The sequence below is a fragment of the Nelumbo lutea genome, chromosome 1, assembly GCF_056320005.1.
Source record: "Nelumbo lutea isolate HS-2025 chromosome 1, American lotus-T2T, whole genome shotgun sequence".
In the NCBI taxonomy this organism is placed as follows: Eukaryota; Viridiplantae; Streptophyta; class Magnoliopsida; order Proteales; family Nelumbonaceae; genus Nelumbo; species Nelumbo lutea.
This window is the reverse complement of record NC_142684.1, coordinates 17533563-17560714: the sequence shown is the minus strand read 5'-3', so window position 1 is coordinate 17560714 and position 27152 is coordinate 17533563. Positions and strand designations below refer to the sequence as shown.

Genomic DNA, 27152 nt, shown 5'->3' with positions numbered 1-27152 from the left:
TCAGAATAGAATCAATCACCTTTCAAGCAGTTTTTACAGCCTTGCATTGAGAATATCTCAAGACCTTTCAAGCAGCTTTTACAGCCTTGCATTGAGAATATCTCAGTACTTATGTGCTTTATTTCATTGTGAGATATTCCCAATGTAAGGTTGCAAGAAGCTGTTCGAACGGGCACTGCCTGAAGCCAATCTCTTGTTAAAGACCGTCGCTGGACTTCCATTGTGATTTTCACGGGTGCAAAGAATGTTGTAGACTTCGTGCTATCTGGGTGGGCAAAATTTATACTTTATCTTCTAATTTTAGTACTGTAAAGCTTAGTTCTAGTTTAATAGGGCTGCCCATTTTTTAACTCAGATGGTGAAGTTTTTGGGATGCTACTACATGGAATGGAAAAGCCTCCTTGCTTGTATTCTCCTGTTTCTGTTAATGGTATTTTCACTTATCAAAAAAAAAAAAAACTCAGTCCACATGAAATACCCCATCCAAGAGGATATCTCATTCATTGAATAAACAGTAATACTTGTTTAAGGGAATAAAATGAGAATGTTTATTAGCCATATGTTTCGATCAAAGCATCCTCGCCAAAGGGCGGGGAGGGCGAAGGCCAACATCAACGATGTCCTTGCATCCAGATGCTTTTTAATTATTAACACAGCAAATTCCACGGGAAGATTTTCTACGAAGGATCTGAAATTGGAATTCTGCACCCAAACATTCTCTTAAACTAAATTGATACCCTTCATCCAGAATCAATGCATGGAATTAAGTATAGCACTAAATCATATCAAGGATGATCATGAGAAAGATGGAGAACAGCAGACAAATCTATTCATACAAATTTGACTCAGACGCCTCCCACAAGAGGAAGACGAATAACAACTGGTATTGAAGAGCTTGACGAGATTAACCTCTGATAGTTCAGTTACATCAATTCTTCCACTTCCATTTCCATTTGAAAAACCCGATGCCCATTTAGTAGCTTACATTTCAGAGATGTTATTTGGTAGAAAATGCTTTTATTGCATCATCAGGCACCACTTGCATATAGACGAGTCCACTCCTTTGCTGCAAATTTCAAACAGAGAAAAACATACTATTAATAAAAAGATTATAAAAGAATCCAATAAAAAATTCAATAACAGGAATACAAATTTTAAAATCTTCACTCGGGATTACTGGAAACCAACAAAAGCAGTCATCTTTTGGTCTCAAAACAAATGGCACGCATATCAATAACTTGGAATACAAGAATGAACATCAAGAGGTTACCATGGACCTCAGGACTGGCTTACCACAGCTCTGGAGGAGGGGCATGATAAGCTGGGTCCTAAGTCCATTGAGTATGGCATAGAGTCATAGGTTGCAGGTAATAGATCTCACAAAAAATCATTCCCCCTACCTGTTTCAACAGCCTCAGCCTCATTTGTCTTCCAATGCTTAGCAATATTTTCAGAAAGAGGATCATCCGGATTTGGAGCACTCAGGAGTGCTTGAATGCTGGTGACAAGAAAACAAGTAATAGTAGTATCAATTAATTTGTTTGCAAAATGCTAATGTCAAAATCATTCAGCATGAACATCAAAATTCTCCCTTATTTCAAGCCAGAGAATATCAAATTTCTACTTTTAGCTATTAATATAGAACTGTAATTTTCATATTACCTCAATAATACAGTTCGGATCTGTAGAGCAGGACTCCATTTGTCTTTCAGGATATCAAGGCATATTCTACCAAGCTGAAAGGTTGTCCATATAAGAAGAAATAAGCATAATCCTTTTTATTTTATTTTATTTTATTTTTTTTTTTTTTGGGGGGGGGGGGGGGGGGAAGAGAGAGAGAGATGGGCTGCATACCTTATCAATGTTTGGATGGTATATTTTGGTGAGGAAGCGAACCTGAAAAGACAAAAGATGGATGATAACCATACATCGTATGCACTACAATGAAGAAATAGCAGGATATAAATTGACTTGCAACAGGGTTCTTGGCACTTTTATTGTAATCCATTCACTTTTACATATCAATAAGGATTCCGGTTGATAACCAAAATAAATACATAAAACCAGGATGACAATGAGCTCGGGGGAAAGCATGTAAAATAATATATGAAGAGTAGGAATAAACTTGCACAGTTGCACCACCCACTTCAAGTAGTGAAGGTGGCTACAAGTTTTTTTTTTTTTTTTGAAAAAGTAAGTATTGAGTATCAAACAGTATAAAGTTCTAGGCTATACAAACAGCATGAGAAGGTGGCTACAGGTTTGCCAGCATGAACTGGAAGGCAATGCCTAGGTACCTAATAACCTGTTCGTTTGCCGGTATTTAGCGGGGGGGCTAAGTTGGTCAAATGAGCAATTGACCACAATCCCTGTGTTCATATGCCGCTATATTGGGTCCCACAGTAAGTCAAGATACCGGAGAGTATCAGTTACCCAGGCACCTTATACCCACCTGGAATGGGCAGGTGGGTAACTAACATGCATGCCAATAGGCACTGTCCCTCCCACATCTCTCTTTACCTGGGTAACATGTATTACACAAGAACGCTGGAACCTCACTTACCTGGGTAAACATACTTACCCATACCCAAGTGGGTGAAAATGAACAGGCCTAAGTGACACCTTGTATCTACACATTTTTTCCTATGCAAGTTTGGTGCCTTTTAAGCAAGGAAAAGGCCAAGGCAAGTTACACCAAGGAAAAAAGGCATTTCTTGGGAGCAGATTTCTTATATCACACAGTTTTTCATATACATGTCTGTCGCCTTCTTAGGCAAGCTAAAGGCCAAGACAGGCACCCAATTATATATTGTACTCTATGTCATTCAATTTCTACCCTATGATACATAAAATCATATAGCATATATGATCTTCAGAGCATAGTTGTCAAGGCGATGCCTAGGCGATAAGGCGCCCTTTGAGGCTCGCCTCGCCCAATCGCCTAACAGTTTTCCACTTTCTACTATAAAATACTTTTTATTCATTTTTTTAGATTATAATTATAAAATAGACATTATTAAACTAAAATAATCATTTTGTGTGTTTATATACTAATTTCTTTTTATTATTTTCTTATTTATTAGGGTTTAATCAACAAAAAAATTGCTAAATGCTGTATTGAACCCTCAAAGACTTGAAAACCTGAACCAATAAGTAAGGAAGAACTAAAAATTTTATCTAATCAGCACATTTTCCTTCTTCTTCTTCTTCTTCTTCTTCTTCTTCTTCTTCTACTACTACTACTACCAATCAATACTTTTTATTTTCTTCTTTTCCTATAACAAAAATAAGGGTTCAGCCCCTATATTTTTTTAATTTTATTTTTCTTTTTCCTTTTCTTCTCATGAATATGTTGATTTTCTATACTTTAATATGGAATTTATACTTTTCTTATGGTACCTAGGGAACTACCCTAGGATCTATTTTTTAACATAAAAAAAATCCATCACCTAGGCGACTAGGCGCCCCCCAGTCGCCTAGCCTCACCTTGGCGCCTTGAAAACTATGCTTCAGAGGGTGAAAAAAACAAAAAGGAAAAGAAGCACTATCTAAGATGTGGATCCCCAGGTTGAGAGGTTTTCAGAGGGAAGAAAAGGCTGGAGTACATCCATTAATACTAGACCAGAATTGAATGGCAGGATTAGGGAGAATAACATGGAGTTTGGAGTTTCTCTAATGAGTACAGTTATATGCACTTATAGCATATTATGCAGAAATATGGTTGGTAATGGTAAATTCATTCTAGATACAATAAAAAATAATAAAAAAATAATAAAAAAATTTCCTTTACTTGTTAGCAATAAAATAATAAAAATAATAATTTTTTATGTAATATATCGGATCTTTGGGTACCAGTAAGAGCGGAAACAAGCAGATAGTGCTTACTTTATGCCCAAATGGTTGTAGTATATGGAAAACAATTTTCCACAACCTAGATGTCAGAAGTAAAAAAAAACGGTACAAGCGATGATAAAATAATCTTCATGCTGAACAGACAAAATACATGAAAAGATTCATGTGATGTCATTCAACACCTGACAAAGTTATAAACACATTAAATGGAAAAATAAAAGAAAAGAAAACAAGGGCATCTCTAGAATTCCAGGTCCATCATCCAAATCATAAAACAGACGTAGTTGATACAAGCATCCACCAAGAACCTTGTATATCATTTTCTTTGATCTCCAAAATAACCTAATTAACAAAGAAGCACACTGTCGCTTCAAAAGCCCCCCAATTACCATAGGTTAGAGACTGTAAAAAGGGAGCTTTGTACATCTAGCTCAAATGAGTACCCAAATCAGCCAATGGGGAAGCTGGGTGATTGGAACATGGAGATATATGGAGGTGCTCTACCTGAGTGCCAGACTTGAGAAAGAGATTGAAAAAACAAAGGAAAGCTTTATTCTTACCATAAAACTGAATGACTCCTCAACAAATTTCTACAGCATATCAACAATCTAGACTCATGATGAACATATCATTTATTTTTTATAATAAAATAGAATATTTTAAAATTTAAAGCATGTTAAACAATTTCCTTGAATGGCTCTTCTAACAGGAACCATCTGCTTTCCACTTATAACACACCCCCCGGCTTCAAAAAAAGGCACATGTGCATGTATGCATGCATAAAAAAGTGCACTGTTACCAAAAATCCCAATATTGAACTTCACCTTTAGCATAGAATTATTCAAACCTGAGCAATAGTCTATTGCATAAGGATGTTCAGGTCAAATTTACCATCTTTTTCAAAAAATGAATAAATAAATGCTACATGATTACCAAATTATCATATGACAGCCTAGAGTCATCAGCAACAACAAATCCCAATATTGAACTTTACCTTTATCATATTCTTTTTTTTTTTTTTTCAAATCAAGTTGCATGACAATTGGTAAAAGGAAATATATACAAATGGATCTTCTTTCAATCATGGCAATTTACAAAGTTACTAGGGGAAAAAACATTTACTGGTTCATGGGACAAACTCGTTCAATATTGGGACTTGTTGTTGCTGATGACTCTTGACTGTCATGATAATTTGGTAATCACGTAGCATTTTTTTTTAAAGATGGTAAATTTGACCTGAACATCCTTATGCAACAGACTATTACTCGTTCATGGGACAAACTCCATTTTTTTCTGCAGCAAAATGTTTAACCCACAGTATCACAGTGAGAGAAGCCATGTTAACCAACAGAAAGTCAGAAACAGAGTATGTCAGTGCAAAGAGAAACAACGTCCAAGCCTATAACTAGTAGCAGTTAGCAAAATAAAAACTGAGAGTCAAAATAATATAAGTTGTTACAAATAGAAACAACTTGTAATCTAACTAGTAGCACATTCAAAATCAGGAAAGATGTTCAGTTAAAACTACATTGGTTGCACAAAATGGTGGTGAAATAAGATTCACTCGTATAAAATCCAAATAATTGTGAATTTAGTTACCACTTACAGGTGATAAGAGTGCCAAAAAGCAGACAGAAGAAAAACAAAAATAAGAGACTCAATACATTAAATGCCGTTTCTAATGATGCTAGAATAAATATAAATGGAGGCAAGAAATCTCAGCAGCTGTGGTTCATAGAGCAATCTAAAACATACATATATTGTAGCATCCAAAACACTACAGAAACTCCATCCTTTCCGTATAATGTCTTGTCCAGAAGATTTAGCAATTTAGATAATATAGGCAATGTTACATAGCAAACATGTCAATTCAACAAAAAATATGTTCCCATCAGCTTTCTATATTAAGGATTAAATTTTAACTTCAAAAGAGAAAAGCAGATAATTACATTCTCAGGTGATAAGGCATACATGATACACTACTTCCATTCCCTATTATAAAGTTTCACAAACCAAAAAGATGAAAAAAATGGTTATTTAGTTGGTAGGTTTTTAATACTAATAATGCATGAATAACAAAACTGGCCATCAAGGCAAATATCAGAAGTTATAATAAGCAGCAAGTAAATCAAAATTCCATTAAAGCAGTATCCTGCACCAAATGTCAGAACTGCCAGAGTTATAAGAATACCATACCTTGGGTGCAGCCATTGGATATTCTTCAGGTAAAAATAACTCCAACTTGAAAACCCCTCCTGAGCAGAGATCAAAAATAGGAAAAGATTGTATTAACTCCACAGAACTGTCGGAGACAAGGTGGGACAAAGAGAAAGAAACAGAGAAAATAACCACATGCTGAAGGGTACAGATAAACGGCAGCTATTGCAGTATCTACAAATTAGCTGGTTTTCCTTTCAAACAACACATAAAATAATGACAGAGAAAAGGAGCAATAACCCACAAGATTACAAATTGCAAATTGGAGTGTATAAGAGGTAGGTATGGAATTATAGATAAAAAAGAATATAAGAAATAAAAAATAGAAACGCCAAATACCAAACAACAATAAAGGGATTGGAAGTTATTCTCACTCAGATCCTTAAGGCTCCATTTGGTTACCCAAAAACGTGAGAGTAAACTTTGAAATTTTCTCATAAAAAAATGTCTGGTTAATAGAAGATATTGGGTGAGACACAATACGTGCATTATTTGTATCTCCTATTGGCCCTAAATTTCCGTATTTAATGGAAATAGAAAGAGATAGAGTACTCAAGCCACCAAAGTTGTAGAAGGGATTAGTTCTTGTCAGGTTGCCCCTTTCTCAAGCACATTCAATTTTTCTCTATCCAATCAACTCAACTAGGCCTTGTCCTAACTGTATGATCTAATGACATCAGCTACATAATTCTTGTTCCATCAGTATAAGCTTGTTTTACAATGCTGATCCCAAGGCCAAATAAAGGAGGGTTGTGTCAGGCTGGCAACTAGCATTAAAACATTTGGCAAACTCTTAAGAAAATGGATCTCAAATTGTCAATTTTTCTTTATCCAGTATCTACTGAAATTTCATGGGAAAGTTAGCAATGTGCAACTGTCTTCACCCAAACATGTGGTTTTCTCTGACAAAACAATTTCCCCTTATCAGTGATTTAAAAAGTGCGCCTAGGCGCACAGGTGAGGCACATTTTAGAGCAGGCGCCTTGCCCAAGTCCTAGGTGCAACACTTTCAAAAGGCGCACACTTGGTGTGCCTAGACATGCGCTTGGTGCACCTTGCGCCTTAGCCCAGGAGTGCACCTTTTGAAAATTTTACGCTTTTTTGCTTTTTTTGAACCAAGCCCAAACAAGTCCATTCATTCATTCATCCTACTAAAATATCTTCTTAAAAAGTAATTAAAATTATAAAATCATTATTTTTTGTGTGAGAACTAAGAATTTAAGACTCTAACATGGATTTGATTGGGCTTGCCTCGAGGGGCGTGGCACAAAGGAAGCTCATAGAATCAGGAATGTAATATGTTTTACATCACATTAGCTACTTGAAGTAATGCAATTGAGGAAAAAACAAAAAAAGAGATTGTGGGCTGGCTTTGCATGCTTTAAAATGTTTTATATGTTTGATTTTATTTTTAAATTTCCATTTGAGTATGCTTTACATGTTATGTTTATGTATTTTAATTTTAGATAACAGGTTTTAAAAACATCAATTTTAAAACTTAAGTTTATATTTCTTATTAATATTATGTTTAATATTTTTTATTTTTTTGAATTGCTTGGCATTTTTTGAAATTTTTGGCTTTTTTGAATTTTCTAACTTCTTTATTTTTTAACAATTTTTTGTACTTTTATGCCTTGCTTCAAAAAGGCGCACACCTCGCCTTTCACTTGCTCTTTTAAAACACTGCCCCTGATGTAATATGCACGTATTCAGGTTTGAGAAAAAACAGATAACAAGCTGCACTTTCAGAGCTTATTCCGTGTTTGTGGACATTTATCATTTTGCTTTTGTCAATGGAGGGATATTGACAGTTTATTCCAATTTGACTCTTCACTCCATTTCTAAGCTGCTGCACCAGTAGTAATTACACTTCAAAGACAACTTGAAATCAGGAAAAACATGAATGACAGTACATTTCCAAAGAGACCAACACGTCAGAAAAAAACTAGTCCAGAAAAGGTCGTGATATACTAAGTTACCTTCATAAGGAGACTGCGTCGGGCCAAGAATCATGACATTGAAATAACGCATATTGTCTTCGGAAGGAGAAGCACTGATTCCGGGAGCTGTTTCCAGATGACGAACGGTAAGATATGACACAAATTCCTTGAATTAGTAATAAATGTCCACACAGTGGCTACTCAGACATCTCAATATCTTAAAACCTCCATAACTATTCCATAATTATAATTATTTTATAATGAGAAGAAGAACAGAACAAAAAAAAAACAATCTAAAAATGAAAGATGAACAAAAAGACATATACTTGTTTTTAACAAAAAGATATACACTTTGACAAGATATGCATCAGTACAACAGAGATAATAAACACATGGAAATGAAAGCAAGAGGCAAATTGAGAGATCAAAAGGATGAAAGATAGAAACAAACAACAGAGAAGAACAAGAAATACCTGGCTCGCTTAGAAGCCGCTGCGTTTCCTGTTCGATCACAGAAGAAAGTAATCAGACATCAAAAGCAGAACTAGAAACCCTAGAAACGAATAAGTACTAACAGAAGAAAAAGAACCATAATCCTAGGTCCTCGGGGAAAGACAAGAATACCAAAACATCCAAAATCCGGGAAGAATTTCTAAATCGAGAGAACACTAGCACAGAGACTAAGATCGACGAAATTCACGGATGGATCGAAGGAAGGAGATCGACAAGTACCTTGATAATCCTCCGGGGTAGATTGCTGTTCGCCATTAAAGGTGAGAAATAGGGAAAGCAATCAAGAACAACGAAAAGAAGGATACAGAAGAAGCAGAAGCAGAAGCAGACGCAGACGCAGAAGCAGCCCTCTCTCGCAAGACAAAGAAAGAAAATCAAAGGGACAGGGTTCGGTGGAATTTGTGAGGGGTTATTAAAAGCAAACCCGCAGATATGAGCAAATTATTGGTAAGTGTAATTTGCAAGCTAGGGCTAATTTTCAAGCTAGGGCTTTCCTTTTATATATTTTACCTACCCCTTGCCGATCACTTTATGCAAAGTTGCCTTGTGATTCTTCCAAATTACACTGAAAATCCCTGAGTGTCTGAGTGAGCTCATTATGTTGACTGTTAAAATTATAAAAAATACTAAACTAGCGATGAAGTTGAATTAACTAAACCTTATTAAGCATGATAGTTCACATTTCTTTTCTCTCTGTCCTCTCTTTGCAGAACACTTGAACTTATAACAAAATGCAAATGAACCGTGGGATGGGAAGGAGAAAATGATGATTTAGCAAATAGAGTTCTATGTTCGAGGGTTTTGCTTTCGAAAAAAAAAAAAAAACTTACAAGGTTTTGGTTCATTTATAGAATTTGTGTTATTGTAATTATCATTTTGCCATAATTTGCACTCTTCTTATTTGAAAATTTGCACTTTTATCTCATTCATACTAATTGGCAATTTAGCAATGCAAATTTTGTATCTAAAAATTGAAAATTGATGCAGAATTTGTATTAATTCTACCTTAGTTTTCTTCCATATAAAGCAAGGAACGCATCAATTTGTTTCCTACCTTATTCCTCCCAAATATGACCTTTCATCAGTTTCCCTTCTCTTTCCTATGAAGTGGGGATCACATCATCTTACTTCCTATTTTACTTCATAAAGCAAATAAACCAAAGCCCGGTCTAAACAAAAATAAACTAATACCCATTTCCATTCCTATGCATTTTCACCAGTGCAAATTTTATTTGCACCTCAAACAAATAGAGCCTTATTTTTTTGTTATGATAGGTATAAACATGAATACCAAGATTGGAGTCTACTTTTTCTACAATTACCAATTTTAATACAGATTGCAAGAATGTCAAGAAAAATCAAATCTACTTTCTTCCTTAATACAACAGACTCTAACCTACTTACCAAAAAAAGAAAGAAAAACAAGATACTCTTACCAAATGCCTGTAAAGTTGAACTAGAGTGCAATTTTGCTTTGGTTCAGCATTTGCAATATCAACAAACACAACTATAAGAAAAAACTCAAAAACTTGGTTCAAGGATGATCATTTTCAACTAGCTTGGACCTAAAATTCTGAGTTTGAGCCTAAGTTTTGTTTGGGCCCAATTTGAGCCCGTGATAGATCCATAAATTTCTAAGTTGGGCTTGGACCAATACTTCAAGCCCGACCCAAAATTTATTTATATAATATATCCAAGCTATATAAGGCCAATACTAACCATTTATTTATATAATATATCTAAACTATAGAAAGCAGATACTTGTAAAATGTCTGTGCAAGTCATAAAAATTAAATCCAATACCATATATCACTTCATTAGATAAAATGCTACCGATCAAAACACTACCAAGTTTTTAGGCAATTTATTTATATTTTTATTTTTATTATTAAATTATGAAACATGGGTAATGTGGCCAATTTTGATTGGACTGATGCAACCTAGGCTATGCTATTGTGAAAATGACTCATGAAAGCACATGGTGAATGATTCAAAATTAGGGTGCTCTGAGTAATAACATAAGTAATTGGGCTGTTTTGACAATTATATATGAAAGGGTCTGATCTCGACAAATCTCATTTCTGATGAGGCGGGCACATTCCCATTGAGTGGTGAGACAAAAGATACCCTTTGTTTATAATAATAAAAAAAATTATAGGCACAGAGAAGTGTCTAATAGGGGTCTGCCCAAAACGCCTCTCTCATGGAAACCCATGTTTTAGGTTTTCCACACCAAAATACTTTGATTAGTTGTCATGCAAACATTTCTCCCTTTATTTTGCTTTACTTTGATATTTATTTAACAAGGTTTCACCATGCATCGGGCTCGGGCTTGGTTTTTGCCAAAATTTGAATGGGTCTGGCCTCGAAACCCTGTCTGTGAATAGGTCTATTCACTTATAATATCTTCTATTCTATGAATTATATATATGCTCCAAAGGGGGAAAAGTTCAACTCAGTTACTCTCTTCTGGCTCAGTTTCAAAGAAGCACAAATATAAATTTATAGAACGCAAAACCTTGTATTTTGTTTTATTTTGTATGTATTTGTACTCTTCTAAATTGAACCTCTGGTGCAATTGTTTGCATAGCATTTTTAATATACTCTCATTTAACACTCAGCCTGAACCCAAATGATTAGACCGTGAAAATCAGGAGCCAAATGGCCTTAATGGTCTTTTGAGAGGAGGAAAGTTAGTCAATGTGATTTTGGTTCTCATTAATCAAGAAATCCATATTCTTTTTTAAGATTTATGTGGCGTGTATGAAAATTTATTTTTCCTTACAGGTGAATAACTTTTAGGATTATATAGATAAGGGCACCTTTTAGGCCCTAATATCAATAAAAGTAATAAATTTAATAAAATTTAAAAAATAGCTAACTTTTTAAAAATAATACAAAAAAGGGACAAAGTTATTGTTCATCTTCTTCTTATAAGTTATTCTTCAGAGCCACCCGCGGCAACGACACTGGTCTATCATGCGCCAGTATGGTATTCTCCATTTCCAATATGAACCATCGTTCCGATGCTTCTTATATTTTCAAGGGTATATTATCCTTCCAACAGCACAACAAACCTCCAAACTGCTCCTTAGCCTCTTCTTATAACATATTTTTTGTAATTAAGTTGGCTTTCTTACTAACTTATGGCTATTTTCTCGTGGCAGCCATCTTTCTGATGTAAATATGACATCAGAGCATGACAATTTTCACGTTGGTATAGATTTAGCCACGGTGGTATAGATTTACTCTTTCAAATGTAAACATGCCATCAGTAGGTTTCCTTTCGATGCATTGGATTTGTAAATCCTCCTGTGTTCGAGCTAGAAAGACAGCCTCTCTTCTCACAATATTTTCAACGAATACCTCGAGTGCATGACAGAATGTCGAGTCTCTATAATAACACCTGATGAAGGAAGATTTAGCCCGACCTCACAGTTATGCGACACGTGGCAAAAACAACAGTTCGGCACAAAAGCAAGCCTAAAGCACGAACACCAAGGGGACACCAACGGACTGAACTCCCTACTGGAGGCCCGAACTCACCCTTGGCCCCAAACCAGAGCAACCCGAGCTGGCCTACCTTGTAACAGTTCGGGATACACCTCACCGAACTGGCCAACCTTGTTCGGGATACACGTCGAACTGGCCTACCTTATCAGTTCGGGATATACCTTGCCAAACTGGCCAACCTTGTAACAGTTCGGGATACGCCTCGCCGAACTGGCCCGCCCTATACATACCTCCAAACTCAAGACTTTGCCTTGTTCACCACTCCGCATCACCTTCAGGGCACCAAAACCAAATAAGTCGTACAATGCCTGACATTGAGGAAGTCCGTACCCGAGGGCGCCGCTCCTGACTGACTTGGGATCTGACGCTTGACGGCCGCACTCTAAAACGGCCACCTGACACCGCCATCTCCAGTTAGAGAGACGGTTAGGCAGTGGCTGTTCTGTCCCAGCAGAAAGGACGACGGCTGAATTGACAGACGCAATGGTAATCATACCCGACCTGACAAGGGCCTCGGAGCGAGTGCGCGAAGTGATTATAAGAACCCCCTACCCCCAACAAACAAGGTATGTGAACTCTGTGCTATCTAGTCTACACTTTGCCTTTGAGAGATTACTGACTTGAGCTTCAGAGTTATCACACCGGGTTCCCCCCGGAGCTCTCTTCTTTCCCGTTTCAGGCTCCCTGACGCTCCAGCTCAGAGGCGAGTTCGTTGACAGCTAAGACCGGCCGGATTGCGCACCATCAACACCTTTCTTTGTTACTTAGTCTTGTAGTTCCTATTGGTCTTCTTCAACTACCTTCAACGGTTCTAATATCTTTTAGTTATGAGATGGATTTATTTCATCAGATCCAAAATCTGCTACAATCTTCATATGTCTGAGCTAAAAAGATAGCCTCTCTTCTCACAATATTTTCAACGAACACCTTGAGTGCATGACAGAATGCCGAGTCTCTATGATAACACCATTCTTTGTTACCCCAGTCTTGTAGTTCCCAAATTTGTCTTCTTCAACTACCTCCAACGGATCTAATATCTTGTAGTTATGAGATGGATTTATTTCATCAAATCCAAAATCTGCTACAATCTTCATATGTCTGAGCTAGAAAGACAACCTCTCTTCTCACAATATTTTCAACGAACACCTTGAGTGCATGACAGAATGCCGAGTCTCTATGATAACACCTTTCTTTGTTACTCCAGTCTTGTAGTTCCCAAATTTGTCTTCTTCAACTACCTCCAGCGGATCTAATATCTTGTAGTTATGAGATGGATTTATTTCATCAAATCCAAAATCTGCTACAATCTTCATATGTCTGAGCTAGAAAGACAACCTCTCTTCTCACAATATTTTCAACGAACACCTTGAGTGCATGACAGAATGCCGAGTCTCTATGATAACACCTTTCTTTGTTACTCCAGTCTTGTAGTTCCCAAATTTGTCTTCTTCAACTACCTCCAGCGGATCTAATATCTTGTAGTTATGAGATGGATTTATTTCATCAGATCCAAAATCTGCTACAATCTTTATGGTGGATGGTAAACCAGTGCCACCACCACCCACCTCCGGAAGCGGAGGCGTGCAGCTCTGAAGAATAATTTAGAAGAAGAAGATGATGAATAATAACTTTGCCCCTTTTTATATTATTTTTTAAATAAAAGTTAACTTATTTTTGAAACTTTATTAAATTTATTACTTTTATTGATATTAGAGCCCAAAAGATGCCCTTATATGCTATAATCCTATAACCTTTTCACATTAGGTTACATTTGGTTGCAATGCAAATGCAAACACAATTAAGATTTTAAATCGTTTTTGCACTCCTCTTGTTTGTTTGAAATTGGTGCTAAGTGTGGGGTCATCATTAAATGCTCCAGCTACCTTATGCTCCAATGCCTTAACTTTGATTAAAAAGTTTATTATCAAAAGAATACAAAATTGTATCAAAAAAATAAGTACAGTAATGCTCTCTTTTCTGAGTACAAAAATGTCAGAAAATACAATTTTGATATGGTAATCATTAATTTTTTATATGTTAAACAAATGCTCGCAAACATGAACCGCAATACATAAATACCCTAGTTCCATGTTTGTATTGCAAACAACGGAGCCTTGGGGAAAACTTAACAACACTTGGATGGGACAAGATTGCCTATTTTATTAATAACTTTTTATGGTTAAAATATTATTATCATTTTATTTACCTAGAAAATAAAATAACATAGGTAAATGCACTTACGACTGCATTTGAATGCGATGAAAATCAAGAATCGATGTAAAATTTACATCAGTTCAGTTTTGTAGGCATTTGGAAATAGGGTGTAATTATTATCAACATAAAACTTCACTCTGGTTCAGTTTTGCGTGCATTTCGATGGAGTGGAACTTTATGTTGATAATCGATGTAAAACCTCATCAGTCCTAAAATTTTACATTGATAATCGATATAAAACTTTACACTCTTCTACCCATCGTTATTTTCAAAAAGCAACGATCACTTTCATGGTTCAATGTAAAACGTCATGTGTAACATTACAAACACAGCCTACGGTATAAATAACTTCGAAAAAAATAACATGTACTCTTCTACTAAGGCAGCATGGGATTTTTACACACTCTAAAATAGGATACCAATTCCAGACCGAATACAAGTGCAGCGCACAGTAGTGCAGCACATCTGAAGTCCTCACCGATGCCATTACAGATTTCTCATGTGTGTTTGGTTATTCTCTTCTAAGTCAAATTCTTTTTCTAGTTTAATAAGGCGTAGGTGTTTTGGGTGGATTGGCTCAACTCGGTAGACACGTGTTCTAAGTCCATATCTTATAACTCGGTAGACACATGGCAAATTAACCAAATTAATTACTCGCAGAAGCCTGGGTTAAGGAGCGCTAAGACACCTGCACCAGCTTTAGGACTATGATAACTTGCCACGTGTCACGCTTGTAGAAGACCTGACCTCCCATCGGTGTTTTAAGGAGTGCTACCTAAGAGACCAGCTTTGTCAGAAATCACCTAAAATAGATCATTACTGAGTACTGACCACTTAATTTCCTCTCAACCATGCTAAGGGCCTGTTTGGGAGTGCTGAATCTTTCATTGAGTTGCTTTCACCGAGTCACTTTGGAGAAGCTACTAAAAGGAGCTTCATGGGAACACCAGTTTTTAGGCTAAACAACAGTGGTATTTTATACTTCGATTTTCCACCAAATATAGCTTAAAGTTTGTCCGTGAAGGGCCCACCTTAGAAAGGGAGAAGCCATTGCACTTCTGCCCTTCCTGATGAGCACTCATCCGGATGACCCAAATCAGCTTTTTTTTACTTCAGCCTCTATATAACTTATCTAGAGACTTCAAAGCAACTGAAGCAATTTAGCTGGATCTTCAACTCTACCCTGTCAAACAGGCCCTAAGCTGTGGGCCTATGGCAAGGTCAAAAGAAAGCCAGCTTGGAGCAAGGAAGGCCTATCATGTGTTCCATCAACATTTTCATGCCTTCAAAGACAGTTGGTGCCTTGGTGGGTCTCGTGATAATATACTAGTGGGGGCCCAGAGCCAGGGAGCCAGCTCCAAATTTCACAAGTAGTCGAGGACTTTGAGCCTCGTCCTACTGATGTAGCTTGTAACTGTTATATACTATCATTTCGTAAGAACATTTTGACCTAAAAAGTCCACTCCCAATGAAAGTGGCCATTGAAGCCCAATCTGAGCACAGTAGTGGATTTTATATCCAATGCCCCAGGCCCACTATTTTCGTTCTTTTCTTTTTTTTCATGATATCTGACAATCTTCTAAGCGTCCCACACTAACCCTTACCAATCCTACGGCCCTAAAGTGAATCCGGCTTCGTGGAATCAAGAATCTGTTGCAAAAGAACAATGCAACTTTGGTGGCGCAAAAGAGAAAAAGGGAGTCAAGAGTCGGAAAGGCAGTTTTCTTTTTCTTGTCCGACAATACAATCCCTTGTATTTATTGTACTACTTTATGAAGGAATTTAATTGGAGGGTTGTTGGGATTGCGTCGGTCTAACGCTGGCTGGTGCGACGATCATAATGAGATTCATCGGATCAGTTGGCCCTGGCCAGTTGCGACAAGTTGGTTTGGTGGGCATCCTGATCAGGGTACGGATGATTCATTATTGTTCAAGGGCCTATTTGGATCGACGACTTAATATGGCACTGGTATCTAGACCTGTTCATGGCCGGGCCGGGTCCGATTTTCAAAATCATGGTTCATGTTACAGGTTTCATCAACACTGGGGCTGTTGATAAGAAGATCCAACTGACCAAATCGACTAAACCGATTAATCCAGACCGATCCAACTTGAATCAGCCGGGTTTTCTTCAGTGCCAATCGGTTTCGGGTTGTAAAAAATCATAAATCGATGGTTTGGGTCGGTTTCAGTTTTCATATGTGAAAATCGAATCGAATCGACTTAGTAGTTAGTAGTTAGTTCCTAGTAAGTATTTACAATCTACGTTTCAGTTTTCATATGTGAAAATCGAATCGAATCGACTTAGTAGTTAGTAGTTAGTTCCTAGTAAGTATTTACAATCTACGTTTCAGTTTTCATATGTGAAAATCGAATCGAATCGACTTAGTAGTTAGTAGTTAGTTCCTAGTAAGTATTTACAACCTACTTAGTTCATACTTAACTAAGTTGTCTCTATCCTATTTACAACATAACTTAATTTCTAGTATTCTAGTTAGGAATGACATTAATGGCAAGTATTGTAAGACAACTAGACAATGAATTTGTTTTTGAAAAAGTTTAAAGAAAAGAATCAAATGATCTTAGTTTTTATGGTCTTTTACACCAAATAGGCAACCAATTACAATTAGAATTAGGTGTCATTTTTTTATTTAGATTAATAGGTTTCTTGAAATATACAAATTTCAGTATTCTTTCTCTAATACAGTCTTCTTTCTCTAATAGAATTAGATGTCATTTCTTATATCAAATTTCAGTCTTCTTTCTCCAATATACCAATTTATTATCATGGTTGAACTTAGAGCCGAAACCGATCCAAACTAACTCAACTCGACTCAAACCGATCAGGTCGGTTTTGCTTAACACAGGGTCGGTTTCGATTTCAATTTCAGGTAACCCGACCAGGTCAGGTCGATTGAAAAAATCTCAATAACCGACCCAACCTGACCCGTGAATAACCTTATTCAACACCTCCTTGGTGAATTAGATCCATAATTACCAACTAAACTTATTCATGGGTCGGGTAGCCCGATGGCTCGGCCAGCACCCCTGTCGGGCTTGGTCATGTAATTAGGCCTGCGGGCCTGACCTCGGGCCTAACACAGTAAGCCCGACTGCGTTACGAGCTAGGCTCGGGATTTGTCAAAAAATCCCTGCCCGACTCAACATTATATATTTTATAAAATACATAATATGTATTTTATATATTATATAAATAATATGATATTTATTGGAATATATATATTTATAATTTAATATATACATTTTTTAATTTTTTCCTTTATAATTTCTCTCTCTCTATTTAGCCGCTTCTGTAGTAGTAACAATATGGGCTAAATTTCGGGCTCGGGCCCAAGCTTCGGGCTTTTTATGAGGGTCAGGCTTGGGCCTTAAAAATTTTTGTTAATACAAAGCGAAAGCCCGGCCCAACCCGACCCATGAACAGGTCTATACCAACCATCACTTTGAAGAGGTAAATATCACTCACATCCAATGTTTGGGAAACAAGGTGGCTCATCTTTTATCTCAAGAGGGTTTAACTCACCCAGTTCCTAATAAAAGAAAACCATTTACAATGCAGGGTTTTCTAAAAAATAGTTTCATTGCGGACACTCGAACCCGGGTCTCTTGGGTGAGAGCCAAGTATCCTAACTAGACTTGTTCATAGGCCGGACCGGGCTAGGTTTAAGCTGGGCTTTGCCTCTATGTTAACAGAATATGTTCAGGCTCGAGCGTGAGCTCGAGTTTGGCCAGAAAATTTGGAAAATATTTTATTTCATTTTTATTCAATTAAAAATTATTTTATTTATATTAAAAAGCCTCAAAACCTAAAAAAATTAAAGAAAGATATCATTATTATTAAAAAAAAAAAGAAGAAGAATAAATATATTATATAATATAGTATCAAATTGGGCTGGTCCGATAAACAGTTTTTATTATATAAAATGTTCCATTACCGGGACTGGAACCCAGGTCTTTCGGGTAGGAACCGAGTATACCAACCAACTGGACTACAACGGATTCATGCCTGTAAGGGTTACAAAGCTTATAATTTATACTCTTAGAAAACATAACCAGGCAAACAAAACATTCCTTTGCCGGGATTCGAACCCGAGTCTCTCGGGTGAGAGCCGAGTATCCTAACCAACTAGACTACAACGGATTCATGCCACCAGGGCAAGAATTTAATACTTCAAAAAGATAACCAGGCCTAAATAGATCAAAACATTCCGTTGCCGGGACTCGAACCCGGGTCTCTCGGGTGAGAGCCGAGTATCCTAACCAACTAGACTACAACGGATCCATGCCACCAGGGCAAGAATTTACTACTTCAAAAAGATAATCAGGCCTAAATAGATCAAAACATTCCGTTGCCGGGACTCGAACCCGGGTCTCTCGGGTGAGAGCCGAGTATCCTAACCAACTAGACTACAACGGATTCTTGGCACGAGGGCTAGAATTTACTACTTCCAAAACCAGACCTAAAAACCAACTAGACTACAAACATTAAACAATTAATAGTAAAGCCGTTCGCAATAAATACACCATATGACATCCTATTATGATGTTTAATGCACTCATAATCATCATATGAGAACCAAACACGGCCCCTCCAACTATATACGAGTAAACTGGTCACCCACACATGACAAATCCCAATTTGTGCAATATAAAAAATATAAAAAAAAAAGACGATCCTGAGCAGCGTTGAACTACAGTGATGCACACTTCTCTTTGAGTACATTGTCTATAGTTAGCAAAAAAAAAAAAGAGTACATTGTCTATAACATTTTAATTCTATCCTTGGTCCTTTTCATCAATAATAACTAAATCCATGATATTTATTAGCAATCTTTTCCAACTTCCCCCTCTTATCAAGCAAAGCTAACCTCGAACATGCCACATAAGTAAATTTTACATCCAACAGAGATATCTATGCATCACTAGGTTGTTTTTGAAATTGTTGAAAATAAATTAAACTTTGTTCCAATGCTTTTGAATTTTAATGAAAACTGTAACTTTGAGAATTCTCCTTTAGATTTGGAAATTTAGGTGGGAGTTGTCTATAAATTTCCAAGCAGAAAATAAAACAACACGTCATTCACTTCTTTATTGACAAGTTCCACATTCTGTCCAAAAAGGAAACTGTTTTTGGTATGATTGCAGTGACTCCTTATGCTTGCTTGTCTAAGCCATTGCAGAATTGCAGCCTACAAATGATGCTTCTTCTGAGAGAGGGATAACTTTATGATGGACAAATATAGGAAGATCCAAGGCTGCATTTGCAATGGATTTATCTTCCTCATATAATTTTAAATCTGCCAATGTATTAACCTGCAAATGTACAATAATAATTTAGTGACACCATATTATAAGTACTACATAGTAATATTTACATAACAAAGATTATCTGTTTTGGCTATTCTTTATATATAGTGACAAAGTTTCAGAAGTATTAATGGGGGCTTGATTTTGAGTGAAGTTGATGGGTCTCATCAATACAGAGGTTAAGATGACCCTATTATTTATTGTTTTCATTGTTGTTATCATTGTTCATTACTACTGGAAACCTGAATGGTACCTCATCTCTCAGTTCTCGGATGTAGCCAACAAGTAGAAGGTGCATTTCTTGATCAGATATGTCTTCACATATTTCATCAATGAGACATGGTTTCTGCAAAAGCACAAAACCACATAGGATGCATATGAAATAACTTAATACAAGCAAGCCATGAAGGAAGACTTGATAAAAGAACTGAGATCATCATAGCAGGAAATGACACTGCATAAGTATTCTGTGATGAGGACTCATCCTAAGTCACATGAACACATTCAAATTTCCTACAAAAAGCAATAAGACAAATGCACTAAATTCATTGGTGAGACCATCCAACCATTGTAGGTAGAAATGTCATATTTTCTACTGGAAGGATAACCCCACCTTAATGGTCAGTCTGGTCCCTGCATATGCAACACTGTATCCCAAATTCCCAATACATGCTTGTTGACAGATCCTACTTTCGTTGTAGTCAGACTATTCTAAATGAAATCATTTAGATATTACATATAAAGATTTCTTAGGTTGGTTACCCACAATTATTCTCATAATGGTAGATAAATGATGGTTCCATCCGATGCCCACCACGACTTTGGAGTTCCCTTGTGCACCAAGTTTGGCCCAACCAAAGTATATTCCCGAAACTTGATCAGGAAGAGCAGTTGGACCATCATCTGAATTTATTTGTTTTTGAAAACATAAGAAAAAGGTTAGTAAATACAACCACAAATCTGAAAAGAAAGAAATCATAAACAGATGCAAAATATCTATTCTGAAAATAAGCATTTTCGAACAAAATAGAGTGCAAAATGTTAAAAAGGATAGGGTGGATCCTCCTGACCTTCAAATTCACACAGAAAACCCTTGCGGACTATGCCCTTTACATACATTGGTTCAATTGGCAATGCACTTTGCACCCCTGTGATTGATTAAATCAATCAGATCGGCTATTTAAGGAAATGGACTCATGATAACTAAAATAAAGGAGGAAGTGAAAAGGTAATTTACAGTCTTCAAATGGTGGAAAACCCCAGAGCTCAGGCCGGAACTCTAAAAGTGAATGAAGCACAGAATTAGCTATTGAATAATGATCCACTTGAGTTTGGAGGGATGGAATTGTCACCACCTTCATTCCAGCAGCCTTTGCAGCCATAACACCAGGCCTATTGAAATGTCCATGTAATTATGTAAATACAATTGGTTTATGGTAGACGGTAGTCCACTCACAACATATGAAACCAACCAACATCTTTTCTTTGTCATAAGATTCCCTAAAACAATGAGCAGAGTTAACTCATGCTTTTTGACCAAGTATTTAGCTGTATATGAATGGTGTGGAACTTTTAGGTTGTCAAACCATCATGTGTATTTGTAAGGAATGCCTAGGATTTGCCACCTCTTTCCTTTGCATTTCCCTCCTGACCTCAAAGACATCATTGATGAGGATGCTAGAGGTCAGACTTACTCCAACCTATAGTTATTCTTGATTTTTTTAATATGTTCTGATGAGGTCTGTATTTGCACTTTTTATAAATCTGTGTACATCCTCTCTTGTACATCTCTTTTCTACTTGCTGAAATAATTTCTTTAAAAGAAAGCTTACATGCTAATTATGCATTAAAACAGGAATATTTAGCCAGTTGTACATCTGGCTCTCTGCAGTGAAGGAACTAAACAATGAGAGTTTCATTCAATATCCTAACCAAGTGGAAGATTTAGGAGGTGTTTGGCATCGTGGAATGTCCACGATATATTGCGTTTCAGAACACGCAACACTCAAATAGCTCTTCGGTTTGCCTGTGGTGTGGATTGATCCACGCTATCTCGTGAATTGATCCACACCACGGGCCAAAATCTCCTCAACGGATTTTTCTCGTGGATCAAACCATGCAACTCTCATTCATTGATCCTGTGTTTCACTTATAAACATTAATAATTAATTTTATTAATTATTAAAATTCTTAGAAATTTACTATTATTATTATATTATGTATATTACTAAAAAATAAAATATTGTTTTTTAATAATTAATGGCATGGGTTATCTTAAATGTTGTAGTTGAGAAGCATGGAATCAAACACAAGGTGTGGACTGAAATGCACCACACCTTGTAGAACGCCCATAGAGGTGTGGTATGGATTGGTCCACACATTTTGTCCACAGTGTAGAACAACTATGGTGTGGTGCGGACGAAAACACACCACCAAATTTCTCATCTACGCTACAGAACACACCCTTAATGGTCTTGAAGAAGAATACCACCCTAACAAAACCATCTGATACATAAAAACATGCTTCACCACCCAATGCATTCTGACATATCTCACCACCACTCCATGACCCAATGAAGAATCCACCATGCCCAAACCAATAGCTTATGTATCCCATTCACTCATCTATTCTAGCCACATCCACCTCATCATCTTCATCAGAGCTAATTTTAATGGGTATTGTGTCTTCTTTTAGTATGTATGTATAGATGTTCCACCCATTGTGCATCCCCTAAACTTTGACATGGATGCACCCCATTAACCACCAGGCCCTCGCCATGCCTAGTTACAAGTTTCATGGAACCTAATAACCTAAATTTTACTATTTTTGTTTACCTAGTACCAACTTGCACCCTGCTCAAACAATGGGATCTAGTATATAAAATAAAGTAGCTTCTCATCTATAGCAATTATGCTAGATGGATATGATAATTCGGTAAAACACATGGCCATGGGTTTCATGTTTCTAATTCTGTCACAAGCTCCCACGGAGAATATAAAATCAAATGTAACAGTGAGACTTAAATGAGTGCTTCAAGGTTCATTTATCTGCCAAATGGTCCAGTCTTAAGACGTTAATAACAACAATGCCTTCAACTTCAGTTAAATCCAAGTACTACCTGGACAGCTTTATGACTATTGCAGATCTTATATGGGGCCATTCATTGATATATATGACTGGAAAGCAAATTTCTATTTGGTCCCAAGTACAGATTTTCCAACTCTTCAACCAAGATAGCCAAACTCATTAACATTTTTTACTAGTTCCTAAATTCCAAATCCCTAGTAGCAGTTGGACTTCAATAACTAACTACCACTGGTAAGTTAGATGTTTTTTATGCTGTTATCAATTATTTTGTTGGTCATACAAATGTTAACAGATGCAAAAGAGACTAAAATGGAAATGAAATACTCTGTTTTATGCACTAAGTAGGAGCAGGATGCTTCAAGATCATGGTAATGTAAGGACATCATCGGCTAGTTTTCAAGATGATTCATGATTTAACTGATCCAAGAGGTTAGTATACTGCAACAGATATATCACAATAATATTCAAAGGAACAATTAATGCATTGCAGAGCTATAGAATATGCAAATAATAATTTCTTGAGTTTATATTTCTCACAGGGAGTCTTCAATCACCAGACAGTGACTTGCCTCCATTCCCATTCTCTTTGCTGCCTCTAGAAATCTAGGAGGAAAAACAGAAAATAATTTAAAGAATACAATACAATAACTAAAAAGGTTATTTCATCACTTAACATATGAAGACTCTTACAGGTCAGGAGAGGGCTTCCCAGAATTAACTTCATCACGTCCAATTATTACTGAGAATGCTCCATTCCATCCTAGAATAATTTGAAACAAGCCACGTTGAATTAGCAAATAAAACCAACAAATATGGGTTAAGAATAAATCATATAAACAAAGAAACCAAGTAGAATTATACTGCAGAAAACATTCTCAAACATTAAATGATAGTGATGGATATATAAGAGGGTTATATAACTTAGAAAAAAAAAACAGATAAAAACTTCAAAACATTCATCTAGCAATGTTAGTCACAGAACCATAATTCATTGATCTCAAAAAATATTGCTACAAAAAACAGTTGGGTGAAATATCGATCATGAATTCTTCCTCAAGGGCAGAAATATAAAATTCTTCTTTGATTATTAAAACCTGGAAACATAATACTTTCTACAGAACTATACTGTCAAACTGTTAACACTTTTTTAATGTTTTCCTTCTCTCTCTCTCTCTGAAAGTATGGACCACTTCCACACTATCCTCTAAGCTAATATGATATAATTAAAACAATAAAATGCTGAGGAAAGAAAAAGAAGTAGAGCAATTAAACTGATACAAGCTAAGACTTCACTGAAACGATAAAATATCTTCAAATCAAGTAACAAAAGTAAAACCCATATAGGGAACAAATTTATGGTTTTATAAACAACAAACAACAACAATGTGGACGGCGATGACCACCATCGGCACCGCCACCATGACCAACAACAACAACAACAACAATAAAATGATTACAATGATGATCATCATCATGGTGGTGGCTATGTGATATTTATTAATTACAACAGAACCCATACTTTCTGATGAGAAAATCCAGAATGTTGGTTAATATATTCTAGAAAGCCAAGAAGAAAAAAAGACCTTGGTGGTAAGATATCTTTGCTTCTATATGTTTCCGTATGGAATTTGAAGCAAGTGCAAATGGCACTCCATGCTTATGTAGATGCATGATAAGGCGATTAGCACCTGGAAGAGCTTTGGCTTGTGGCCACCTAAAAGAACCCAAATAAACAGTAAGCCCATTACAAAAGCTGCACAAACTAAGATCATTTATGTGCACATAGTAATAATAATAAAGAATGACAAATTTCTAAACTATTTACTGACTAGAAAAATTATCTTCTAAGTCATGCAGAATTCTTATGCAGGATTTAAAAAAAAAATCTGAAAGGTTTAATGTGACTTGACATCAAGGTGTAGTTCCTTATTTGAATACATATCCCAACTTTGGGTACCCATATGGTTCACTAGCTAGGGACCATTCTCTGTGTAACATAAAAACCCCTGGATAAATGCAGAGAACCAAACAGTTTATTCTTACAATTGTTTATCATGGTTAAATCCTTTCTGTTGTGATTGTTGTTTATCAACACATGCATACAGAAAATTACAAATCTTAAAAAGGTTCCAAGAAGCATGGCCATGGCCATCCTTCTTTGGCACTCTTCTATGTGTCCAGTGATAAACCTTCTATCTTCTACAATACTACTTGCCAAGGCAACTTTGGGTCCTTGAAATTAAAGGGACTTAGGCCTGAGTTTGAAGTAATGGGCCCAGGCCATACCTGAATACAAAATCTAGGCCCAAGTTCGGAAATTTTATTTTATCTAATCAATCAATCTGAGGAAGCAGGAACATCAGGAGGACCCATATGAAGTAAGAAAGGAAAAAGTGAAAAATTGAGAAAAGCAGTGGGCCTGGGAGAAAGAATTTGCCTCTCTTGATATAAAGGCATGATCTCCCGGGAAAATTGATCAGGTGTGAGGGGAAGATCATAGTCCTTGACAATGGCAGCTGAAGACTCCTTGTGCGTCATACCCAACCTTTTGTCTTCCTTTTCACTGCCCAAAACCTTCCCATACCTCCCCAGGAAATCCTTCAGAATTCCTTTCGTTGCTTTCTCTGCAAATAAACCACAGCGGTCGGCAGAGATTAAAAGAAAGAGATATGATTAGTGTTAGAGGATAAAAAACCTATCCAGGAACCTCTCGTAACAGCTTAAGCTTTTCTTTGAGATGGTATTAGAGCCTTTTTGATCGAATTGTCTAGTGTTCGATCAAGGGGGAGTTGGGTAAGGTTCCTGAATAGGTTTTTATCCTCTACCAATTAGGGAAAGAACGGAAACAAGTAAGTTCAGTACAGTACCTGTGTTTAAAAGGGTCCCGTCCAAATCCAAAATAACAGCAGAAATCTGAGGTTCTCCATTGCATGACTCAATGTTACAACAACTCATGGCTTTGGAGTTAGTTGAGACACAGTAAGGGACAGAAAAAATAGAGATGATGAAACAAGAGCAGAGAAATAGAGCAATGGGTTTGAGTAGATGAAGATGACATTTAAAAACAAAGCCATGAACCCAGAGGAATCGATTCCAAAACCAAAGGGGCAAGAGAAAACGACGTGAAATGGTGTTGCATTTTGATAATGGTAACCGATTGATAGTGGTATAAAGGTTTGATCCTTAGAGGGAATGTGGGAGTGAATGTTTCTTGGTATATCCTCTTGGCATCTCACATTCTTGCTTCTTCCATTAAGCTAAACCTTACAAAATTTAGATGAGAACAAAAAATTAAGGTTTTTAGGGTGAAACACATCATCAAATGGGATTCACAAATGGCCCATCTAAGACATAATTATTATCATTGTTGCTATGTTCATAATTGGATCCGTTTGCTGGTTTTTCTGATTCAAAATTAGGTTGGTTAGTGAATTCAAATTGGGTTTGCTGATTTGTCAAATTTTGGATGCACATTTGCTAATCTCATGAGCTCGGCATTCACAATATGGTCTTAATTATAAGAATTAAGAAGTAGATTGATGATGTGATTCACTTGATTTGCCACAGTTTGTGAATTGAATTGCAGTAAATCAAGAATCGAATTAGAATGACATTGGTAAAGATATTGGGGGAATATGAGAAGGAATAAATAAGAACAATTTTGTGGGTATATCTTGTTTATGCTTCCGAGTGAGAATATATTTACAAGCACAAATTGATTATACCGTTTGGCCCTACAACTGCAACTAATGTCATTGTTGAAGGATTGTGAACCTCTATTCATTGTTCCAATAACCGAAAAGATTAACTAGGCCAGAAGTAAACTTGACTAAAGTTGGAAATAACCATGCTGAGTCACAAAAAAATTCATGATAATATGATCCATGTCGGATATACCAGAACTGATGTGTTTATTCCTGATTTGGGAGGGTTTTAGCGTTGCTCGAACTGTGTTGACTGAGCTGCTTTGGAGAAGCTACAGGAATAGCTTTATCAGAGAGTAAATTTCCATGGGTGTATTATTTTTAGGTTTCCACGTTTTCACCAAACATGACTTGAAGACTTTTCGTGTAAGGCCTTGATACCTGCATCGGATTAAACTAACGTTTTAACTGTTCAACGGGTTGTGAAATCAATGATAAAATTCCACGTCACTCCGTCACTAATAAATTCATGGACCCCATGCAGGCCCCATGTATTAATACTGGCGTGGAACCATATTCTAATGAGTTCAGCTAAATCTTGCTCAGTGTCTTGTGGGTAGGGATCCGAAACCAGGGACATCCAATTTTATGACATCGCGCAAGTAAGGCTAATCTGATAACAAACATTCTATTTATGATGAACTTCGTAAGGAAGAGTTTAGGGTTGATTCTAAATAATGGTAAAATCCCAGAATAGCCATCTCCTCCCCCTCCCCTCCCTTGAGAATGTGATCTCTTTCCAACTGATTTCCTGCTTGAACCAAACAAGTTGTGAGAATATTT

General features: G+C 36.5%; 2 protein-coding genes and 3 non-coding genes across 5 annotated transcripts; all 5 read right to left on the bottom strand.

Annotated features, from left to right (window-relative positions):
* Positions 1–770: 770 nt before the first annotated feature.
* On the bottom strand, positions 771–9214 carry LOC148873755 (ubiquitin-conjugating enzyme E2 36-like). Its single transcript, XM_088964317.1, has 8 exons — positions 8742–9214; positions 8483–8510; positions 8049–8135; positions 6049–6107; positions 1855–1896; positions 1663–1736; positions 1401–1498; positions 771–1066 (listed from the first exon to the last, which is right to left on the bottom strand). Exons 1-8 carry the CDS (start codon positions 8775–8777, stop codon positions 1029–1031), a joined length of 462 nt encoding a protein of 153 aa, XP_088820443.1. The 5' UTR covers positions 8778–9214; the 3' UTR covers positions 771–1028.
* Positions 9215–18338: 9124 nt separating this feature from the next.
* TRNAE-CUC (transfer RNA glutamic acid (anticodon CUC)) lies at positions 18339–18411 on the bottom strand. The gene has a single exon. It is a non-coding gene; the product is annotated as a tRNA-Glu (tRNA).
* A 65-nt stretch (positions 18412–18476) lies between these two features.
* TRNAE-CUC (transfer RNA glutamic acid (anticodon CUC)) lies at positions 18477–18549 on the bottom strand. The gene has a single exon. It is a non-coding gene; the product is annotated as a tRNA-Glu (tRNA).
* A 65-nt stretch (positions 18550–18614) lies between these two features.
* TRNAE-CUC (transfer RNA glutamic acid (anticodon CUC)) lies at positions 18615–18687 on the bottom strand. The gene has a single exon. It is a non-coding gene; the product is annotated as a tRNA-Glu (tRNA).
* A 536-nt stretch (positions 18688–19223) lies between these two features.
* Positions 19224–26641, bottom strand: LOC148873751 (bifunctional riboflavin kinase/FMN phosphatase-like). Its single transcript, XM_088965411.1, has 10 exons — positions 25533–26641; positions 25103–25289; positions 24249–24379; positions 23356–23425; positions 23203–23268; positions 20815–20969; positions 20648–20725; positions 20344–20480; positions 19831–19923; positions 19224–19583 (listed from the first exon to the last, which is right to left on the bottom strand). The coding sequence occupies exons 1-10, from the start codon at positions 25618–25620 to the stop codon at positions 19437–19439; spliced, it is 1152 nt and encodes a 383-aa protein (XP_088821537.1). The 5' UTR covers positions 25621–26641; the 3' UTR covers positions 19224–19436.
* Positions 26642–27152: the final 511 nt, after the last annotated feature.

Coding starts and splice junctions, on each gene's coding strand:
- LOC148873755 (XM_088964317.1), bottom strand. CDS start 8,777: ATGGCGAACAGCAATCTACCCCGGAGGATTATCAAG. Junction 1,499..1,662: donor ATCCGAACTGTATTATTGAG/GTAATATGAAAA, acceptor TCTTGTCACCAG/CATTCAAGCACTCCTGAGTG. Junction 1,067..1,400: donor GGCTGAGGCTGTTGAAACAG/GTAGGGGGAATG, acceptor TGAAATTTGCAG/CAAAGGAGTGGACTCGTCTA.
- LOC148873751 (XM_088965411.1), bottom strand. CDS start 25,620: ATGAGTTGTTGTAACATTGAGTCATGCAATGGAGAACCTCAGATTTCT. Junction 23,426..24,248: donor AAAGATATCTTACCACCAAG/GTCTTTTTTTCT, acceptor AAATTATTCTAG/GATGGAATGGAGCATTCTCA. Junction 20,970..23,202: donor CTGGTGATTGAAGACTCCCT/GTGAGAAATATA, acceptor ACATTTCAATAG/GCCTGGTGTTATGGCTGCAA.